Source organism: Vigna angularis, chromosome 2 (genome assembly GCF_016808095.1).
Source record: "Vigna angularis cultivar LongXiaoDou No.4 chromosome 2, ASM1680809v1, whole genome shotgun sequence".
In the NCBI taxonomy this organism is placed as follows: domain Eukaryota; kingdom Viridiplantae; phylum Streptophyta; class Magnoliopsida; order Fabales; family Fabaceae; genus Vigna; species Vigna angularis.
In genome coordinates this window covers 14,214,993-14,224,243 of record NC_068971.1, presented here as the reverse complement: position 1 = coordinate 14,224,243, position 9,251 = coordinate 14,214,993, and the positions used below count along the sequence as shown (strand labels likewise).

At 31.4% G+C, this 9,251-nt stretch overlaps 1 protein-coding gene across 3 annotated transcripts; it reads right to left on the bottom strand.

The window, feature by feature from the left end:
- Positions 1-1,830: 1,830 nt before the first annotated feature.
- On the bottom strand, positions 1,831-5,700 carry LOC108347614 (uncharacterized). Of its 3 annotated transcripts, XR_001833909.2 has the most exons (3): positions 3,633-5,697; positions 3,115-3,211; positions 1,831-2,303 (listed from the first exon to the last, which is right to left on the bottom strand). XR_001833909.2 is itself a non-coding variant. In XM_017586983.2 (2 exons), the coding sequence occupies exon 1, from the start codon at positions 5,174-5,176 to the stop codon at positions 3,650-3,652; it is 1,527 nt and encodes a 508-aa protein (XP_017442472.1). In that variant the 5' UTR covers positions 5,177-5,697; the 3' UTR covers positions 3,063-3,211; positions 3,633-3,649. The 3 variants fall into 3 exon arrangements, 2 of the variants coding, with proteins under 2 accessions (XP_017442472.1, XP_052728210.1); XM_017586983.2 differs by lacking the exon at positions 1,831-2,303 and having other exon boundaries at positions 3,063-3,211; XM_052872250.1 differs by lacking the exons at positions 1,831-2,303; positions 3,115-3,211 and having other exon boundaries at positions 3,458-4,523; positions 4,602-5,700.
- Positions 5,701-9,251: the final 3,551 nt, after the last annotated feature.

The window sequence follows — 9,251 nt, the reverse complement described above, 5'->3', positions numbered from 1 at the left end:
ATCATTACTACCAAACATTACTATAACATGGTCAAAGCTAAAGCAAAAATTTTGACATTCATTTGACAAAATTTATCAAGAAAAATATTCATTGATAATAAATTTTAGAATTACTAATGAATTTTATCGTTAGATATTTCTTTTGATAATTAAAATCCTAAATTTTTGATAAATTTTTTTGATAAATTCTATTTTTTTGATGATTTTTTCATCAATGATAATTTTTTGATAAATTTTTCTATTGATAAAATTTTGTCAGTAATATAGTATTTTCTTGTAGTGATGGAATAACAAAATAAATCTCACCAATGACACCTACAAGAAGTTTCTTTTTCACTATGAAACATAAAAGTCTCATCTAATATATTTTCAATAAAAAAGTAAAATTATTTTTTCATTTTATACTAAACATAATATTATTAGAGAACTTCACAAATCTTAATACGTAAATAAGTTTTAGTAAGATAACATACAAAATAACAGCTAAATCACTCAATTAAAAAGTTGAAACTCATTTAAAAAATATAAAAATTAATATAAATTCAATGGATAATATTTAAATTTACAATGTAACTTAAGAGAAGGAGATTAAAAATATTCAAATTTAGTATATAAGTTAATTGAGCCAACAACAAAAATAAAATCTTAATTTTCTCTCTTTTCATTGTACATATTATTATTGTACAGTGTTTTACAAATGACATGTCCCACTAATAAATGATAATGGTTTAATTGAAGAGTATTAAGAATATTTGGTTCTCACTTGTATCATCCAACACTTGTGTTTATACACTTAGTGATTGAGATTCGAAGCTTCTTGATCAAATTTTGCTTTTCTTCATTCGGCCTGTGAATTGCTTCACCGCATGCACACACACAACTTTTGATTGGAAGAAAGATCATTATCAATGGATGACAATAATTACAAATTTAATTTTGATAAAAAACCAACATCTACAAGCATAGTCCGTGAAGGTCGCAGTAGCCAACCAATGGAAGATAATGGAAAGTGGAGGGTGTCATGTTTTCATGATAGTGATGTTGAAACAAAACCCACCACTTACATTGGTGGACATTTAACCAAAAATTTGATCACAAGTCACACTTCTTCATTCATGATGCTAACTATAACACCACCAATCACCAAAAAAGAAAATCTACCGTAACATGTTATTACCCGTGACATCTCCACTTCATTACCACAAGAAGGAAAAAAGAAAAAACATAACTCAATCGTAAATAACTTTCCAAATGATTGATACTGTTTGGTCAGTTCATGAATTCGAAACTCCAAATAAATGAATTGAAAACCACATCGTACCAAAGAAGGAAAGTTTTGGTTGATATTTTACATGGCATTTGAAGTGAGTACAAGGAAATTCTATAGGTGCACCCTTCAATTCAAAGGGACACATGGGAGAAATCGGGGAATTCTCAAATATAACTATTCATATATCACCCATTACGTCCAACATAGATGGCCCAAACTGTTAAAACAGCTATTGCTAAAACTTGCTTAATTCATAGATTTTACCCTTTGTGTATGAGCTATATCCATTGGCTCTTGCCATATTTTAAAGAGGAATTATACGCACTATTTAGTATTATTGAATGAAGTTGATTGTAAATCATTTTTAAACTGATTGTGAAAAGTGATTAAAATGAGTGTTACTATTTACATCCGATCTCAAACTAAATTTATTTTAAACACAAGTTTAGAGCTTGTGAAAAAAAATTGATTGATTAAAAGTGCTACGAAAATATTGAAACTACATTAAATAAACAATTTACAATTTGAATACCAAAAAAAGAAGTAAATGTATTATTGGATGGGAGTGCCGTACAACATAACTATAAAACAAACACACACCATGTCAAGTAAAGAGTGATCATGTTGTGAAACTAAGATACAATAATTAATAAAGGATAAAGTCTTATTACTTTAGCTGAAGCCGAGTGATCAAAGAAAAAAAAATCGAACCAGTTTTATTGGTTTAATCCCAATAATGGTCCTTTTCGGTTATGTTTTGTCTTTTTGTGTTCTTTTCTTCACTTAACATGTGGTTCACATCCATGTGGAATATTGATTGTAATCAATATCCAGCTAAGTTGCAACTCACACTTAAGAATTTAGGTCATATTTTAGCTGTCACTAATAATGGAGTCACACATTGAGATTTTTTTTTTCCTGTGCATTTAGTCTCTCTTCAACTACCATGAGCCTTTGCGACAACCCCACATACACGATCGAAAGCCAATTGAACTTATCTTCACACCCACCGGGAAAGTAACGTGTCTAGGAACTTGGGACATAAAAAGAAGTAATGAAGTATAAGTAAATCATTGTAGCATTCCGCCACCACCACTATGATATCAAACCCATTCTTACCTTCTCTGTTCAACTAATAATTCTAAACAGGAATCTTTGCAAGAAATATACTACTTAAGTTTTCGCAGTTGCAGGGCTGTTCAATGCAAGATAACACAACTTTCTTTTCTTCTCTCTTCTTTTCAATAAACAAGTTTATATTTCTAATCACTTTTATTGTGTCGTAAATAGCATGTTAATAATAATTTGTTTTTGTAATGTTGATGAAGGGGTGGGTGTGTCCCATGAAAAATATGATTACTACCTTATTTATTGATATAAATGAAAATGGCCCTTTTAATCAGTGACTGCAAGGGAAGTCTCATAAAACGCACTGGTTGAGTCTCACATAACGGCGTTAATCAATGGCATACCCAATAAACACATCATGAAACCCCAATAAAGAACCATTTAAAGAATAATAAAGTTCAGACTTGGATATGATAATGATGTCGTAACGTATCAAATCCCACCCATAGTCAAAGAACATAAAACAAAAGTAAAAATATGGTCTCTTTACTAATTTATGTCTCAAAAATTACCTGGAAAAAGAAACTAAATGGGTGTACATAAACTACCGTCTACATCCTCGTACAAATCTTCCTAGTAATTTGAGGAAAATATTGTTGGACAAGTAAATATATCTAATATCTTTAAAACTTAAGAAACATTCAATATTTTATTCATTGGTTCGTGGATTAGGAATATTTTGTACGATAATTCAAAGTTACAAAGGAAAGAACTACCTGATATATAGGAAAGTTGATCATATTTGCCTCCAGACTCCAGATATTTTTTCAATTGATTGAGTTTTCAGCAATATGGATATAGGAGTACAGATCACTGACATTGACATATCAAATGTCATAAATCACCAATATTCTCAAACTACGGAATGAACAACGTCATCCAATACAGGGAATTGGAACTTAAAGAAAAAATAAGAACCATCTTGACTTATGATACACAACAATTATAAATTTCAATTTATAATTTAAAGCACTGACAAAAAGAGACAACAGAATCCAATTATCCATTTCCATATCCATACAAGGGGCAATAAAAAGAAGAGTCCGGCAACAAATACCATTGATTTAAAGAAATGATTTCATTTTTTAGTTGCAATTGTAACATGAAGGAGTTTGAAACAACATAGTAAACTTCTCTATTATCTGGGGTAACAGGTGAGGGAAGAAAAAATGTTTAAAAAGAAACATGTAGAAGGTTAAAAAAATAACGTTACAGAAGGAGTATGGAATTTCACCTATCGTATTAGGGCAATTACCACCACTGATGAACAAGAACTCCACTTTGTCTGAGGGAATTGAAGAGCTGCAAGCATTGAGCATATGTTTTCTCATACTTAGCACTCCTCTGCCCAGGACAACATCTCTGCCATCTATTGTAATGACATTCGAGGAAAATTTCATCTATCAAACATATAGCTCCAGTTTTAAACAACCTCGGAATCAGATCAAATTCAGTACCCTCAACATCCATCTTCATCACAACAAAATCGTTCTTTGTAACAGTCTTCTTCAACCATTCAGCAAAATCAAATCCCTGAATCTTCTCCACTTCGCCCTCAAACTCCTCCTTCCCCAAAGACTGCACAGGCCGAATCCTACCCATCCCCCTGCCTTTAACATCGACATGCTCCCCAGGATCACGATGAATCTCAAACGTCAATGTTTCGTTCTTCACCCATGCAGCGTAAGGAACCAAAGTGATCCCCTTCTTCAACGCATACTCCTGATGAAAAGTCTTGTCTGCTTCAATAGCATACACATGGAAGGTCTTGTTCTGCTTAGGATACTGTTTCCTAAACCAAGACCCTATGCTAGAGCCATAGCTTCTAGCTCCAACATCAACATACAAATACCTGTTCTTAAAGCTTATATCCGCCATTGAAGGAAGGTACTTTATGTTCTTCACATTCCTTTTCAAAGTAATCCAAGGCTTTAAAGGCTCCTCCGAAATCAAAGGCTCAGCAATCTTAACCAAATCATGCTTATAACCAGGAACGTAACATTTTCCATTTGAATCACCAAAATCAAATTTACCAGCACCATCACCACACTCTTTTTTCAAAACAATTTCACGTATATACGGTATTGAAGAATCAAAGCCTTCTAAGCCATGCAACTTCACTACTCTGAAACAATGAAACAAATCAAGGAACGAATTAAAACTATACGTATCTTTAGGGTTTGAAAAATGGAACACTGCGAACCCTCCAGGTTTCAGCGTCCGGTCGATCTCCGCCGCGAAATCCGCCGGCTTCGCCGACTGCAAGAACGAATCCTCGCCGGAGAACACAAAATCGAAGGTCCTATTGCCGAACGGAATCCGTTCACCTCGGCCAAACTTCACAAGCGGCTTCACCCCCTTCCGCGCAATTCCGACGGCGTCTTTCACGCCGATCTCTCTCAGCGCGGAGACATCGCGTCCGGTCGGGGTTTCCACGCACAGCGACTTGGACTGCAGCGAAAGGTAACCGCCGGCAATCAGGTCCTGAAAAGCTGACGAGTAGAACCGAACGCCTTTGATCCAGTCCTTACTGGTGTAAAGCTCGGGCTGCAGCGATCCGCCACCGGAGACAGACTCGACGGCGAGAGGACCGGTGCCGGCGATGACGAGGCTGAGAGTCTGCGGCAGAGAGAAAAAACAGAAGTCGCCGATGTTGCAAGACTCACCAGCAACAGCGATGATGTAAGCGAAACGAACGCCGATGATCAAAACGCCGAAAAGGAGAAACCTTACGAGGAAGTTCCGGAGAGAACTGGGCTTGCCTACGGACTGTTCCATGCTAAAAAAGCGCACTTCTCTTTTCCCTTTATTTCTTACAGAATAATCAATAACAAAAAATTTGGCGCAATTAAAAAGGAAGAAGATGGATTATGGCTTTTCCTTTTATCTAGAGCAGAACCGAGCCGAAGTGTGGTTGGCGCCGACTAGGGTTTTAGGTTGGGTGGCAGAAATTGGGAAATAGAAAGGTGAGCGAGGGGCAAAACGGGAAAACATAATTCGCAAATGAATATGCGGTGGCTTTCTTTTCTACGTTGTCAGAGAGTGCTTGCTATGGAAAAACGAAGAGCGAGTTCATGACTCGGAGAGTGTGACTCGGTGGCGGTGGGGGTGGTTTTTGCAGAGAAAAAGGAAACGCGTATGAAAAAGCAAACCGGATTGTTCTGCGTGGATAAAGGAAGAAGAGCAAGGAATCTAATATTCTCTTTTCCGCAAATGGCTCGGAGACTTTTTAAAATTACAAGAATGCCCCTGCCACGTCACTCTTCTTTTTCCTCTTTTCTTACCGTGACAGAGACAAATGTAATGTGGTTTTGGAGGGTTAGTCATGTCCACGCAGGCAATGGGAAACTGTTTGATATTTTTTCTTTGTGATGTGCTGTGTGCTGTGTGCTGTTTTCTTTTGCTTCCTGCTGCTGGGTCCATCTTTCATGAACCGTGTTCATCAAAATCTATAAAATGTTTGATATTATTGTTCACACTGCCAATATTCGTGTTGCATAAGATAGATTATTTAAAAAATATTGCAAATATTTTCGTGTTTAAATCAATTTTCGTGAAGCATCTAATGTCAAAGATTGCAAGCAAAGGAAGCAGACATAAGATGATGTTATGGTTTAAAGTGACATTGTCTTGATTGAGATGTTATTAATAATCTTATGAATGAAAAATACATCAATGTTAAGTACAAACACTTGTATTTATTACAGATCCAGAAAATATGCACATGGTCAAATATTAAATGTTTTAAATTTATCTTGACTAAGTAGTTGATGTTTGGATACTTGAAATGCTTACTATAGAAAGACTCAAATGTTGATATCTAATAAAATATATATACTTACTATGGAAGGTATCTATTAGTATTTCTTAATACATATTTATTTCATACATAAATTTATGTGTTGATTTGCGCTCAAAGAAATTTATTAAATAATTTATTATAACTTTTATTTATAATCTTTTGAATATAACTTGCTTATGATATTAATTTATGTATAATTACCTTTTATTTGATAACTCGTATTTTCATTTGTTAATTTTATGAAAATTTACTATAATTTTATTTTGTAGGTGACTGGACGAATTTTATATTTCTAGAATGAATATAATAACTTTTTGTTAACATACTTAAAATAATATATATTTAATATGTAAAATAAATAAAAGTTGAAATAAATTTATAATTCACTCACTGTTAAATATGAAATTTGTAATCTTACACTTGGATATGCATTTTAAAATCTATGCAAATTAAGGAAATTGTATATCAAAATAAATAGAATAATATTAAAGCATCAACTGATTTTTTAAATTCTGCAATTTTTGTATATATAATTTATATAATAAAATATTTAAAATTAATTGTTGGATTAATATTTATTATTACACATCAAGTAGAATAAAATATATATAGAGAAAATAATTTATGTATACATATAATAAATCTTTGATGTAAAGTTTCCATCTTCCCTTGGTGTATTTTCTAAATAAGTTTGATTTTATAATAACCATCTCAAACTTGTTAAAAGTACCACTCTTGATTAAAATATCAAGTTTCAATAATTTTGTCTCTTTCAAATCTATTTTTAAATCAAGTTGCAATAGTTTATATTAAATTACCAGTTATTAAGTATCACAACTTAAATTAGTATTATTAGAAATTAAAGAAAACAACGAATATATCTAAAATTATTTATCATAATATAATTTACATATTTAAAATACGTAATTAAATTTTTATAATATTTACTCAGTAAATTTTGGAAAACTCAAAACTGTTACTACCTATTAACATTTACAATTCTCGTGACGAAGTGAGAGGGCATTGTTGGCATTATATTTGAGCGGTGAATCACTTTTTGAGTACACTGTACACATGAATAGAACCAATCAACGTTGAACAAGGAAAGAATATTATTATATAGCCGTTAAAGAGTGTTAATGACTGAATTACCCTTACTTCCGTGATCCGCCGGCACGTCCTTTGAGACCTCCGTTGGATGGGAGTGGTTGAACGAAACGGTGTGCAGATGAAGAGAGCGACGGCACACCAGTCACGTGCGTTTCGCTCGTTTTGGACGTTGGAAAGTTGGTTGATGTACCTCAATTCCAATGCATTTGGATAAGTTAGGTTTAGAAATTCACACTTTTCATAGATATTTAGTAAAAAATGAAAAACTTATTTGATAAAAGGAATTTTGTGAATTGTTGAATAATATAACATTTTAAATATGATTGTTTTTTTTTTAAATAAATTCTTGAGTTTAAATATTTGGAATAGAAAAAGTTTAAAGCATATTCTACTGAAATTACTGAATGAAGATTTTGTTTCGTATTAATAACCATTTTTCTTTTATTTTGTGGTTGAATAATGACATGTACTGGACGTTCATATAATATCGAACATATTATATTTATACTTTCAATATTAAGATTGATTTTCATTCATAATATTAAATATTAATCAAAATAAAAATTATGTATTTATACATATATCAAATTAACACATAATAAGTCATAAGTAATTAAAAAAAATCAATTACATTCAAAACTTTTGAATTTTAGATATGTTCAAACACCGAAAAAGAAAAAGAAATTTAGAACAATAATATAAACAAACTTATATACATCAAACTTAAAATATATGTAAGAGAGTTTTTTTTTAATAAAATTCATGAATAAATGCCATTCTCTTCTTAGATCCCGTAAGAGTCTTTTTCTCTTTAATCATTTAAGATTTTAATAAGCACTTTTGAGTTTATCTAGTTTCTCCTCTTGAGAAAAGTTAAAAAATCATAAAATTATCTTCTAAGTATTAATTATGGTCATTCTTTGATATGAGTATTTTTTTTATTATTATCATTTTTTAATTGTTAGGATAGAAATTGAATCCACAATCTCTCCCATACTTATTTCCAAATTCATTAAGCTAATCTTATAACTCTTAAGTATTATAACTCTCAAGTATTAGTGGGACAACCTCTTTCACCCTCCTTTCTAACTTTACCACCAAGCCACCTTATAACCTCTCTTCATTAATGACATAATTCTACTAAGATCAGTCTCATAAAATTTATGTAGGTTCTTTAGTCAAATAGTATATGATATAAATGTTTAATGAAATTATTTTAATATATGTAGACATTTCTCAACTTACATGATCTTTTGATAAAGTGACATTATCTATCAGTAATAATCACACAATTGAAACATTTACTCATATGATTGTTTCTATTACCATTTATTAACAGTTAAGAATTTGTTTTTTTAGGCACAGTACACTCGAGTGTTGAGTCTATTCATTTTAACATTCAAATATATTTTAGGAGTTCAATTTATTTCAAAATCAAAGTTGGATAAACAATATATTTCATGCATTATTATTATGTTTGAGTGATGTCAATTATCCTACGATGAAAACCAAATGGTAAAAAAATTTACACGATAACTATTAGCTATGATTTTTGGCTTAGTAACAAACACTCAATTCAATAACATAATATATTATTCATAAAAGATTTTAAACATTCATAACAATATATAAACATTAAAATGATTTCATAAACTTCTAAACATAATTCAATATATAAACATTAAAATGATTTCATAAACTTCTAAACATAAATAGATGACATATATTAAACAAATTCACATAATCAATTTAGTCAGTCATGATTGATTCACCCTCATATTGAATTATTCTAATTGCCACATTTAATAACTTTTGTTAGAAATAATCAATTAAATGCATATATATGTATTAAACTTACTTGATATAATCCTTTATTTTGGATAATTGATTATTTCCATGTCCATAACTTAAAATAAGTCTCCGAAGCACAAAATAATTGAA

Bases quoted from the DNA above. Each gene is read 5' to 3' on its own strand.
- LOC108347614 (XM_017586983.2), bottom strand. From the start codon at position 5,176: ATGGAACAGTCCGTAGGCAAGCCCAGTTCTCTCCGGAACTTCCTCGTA.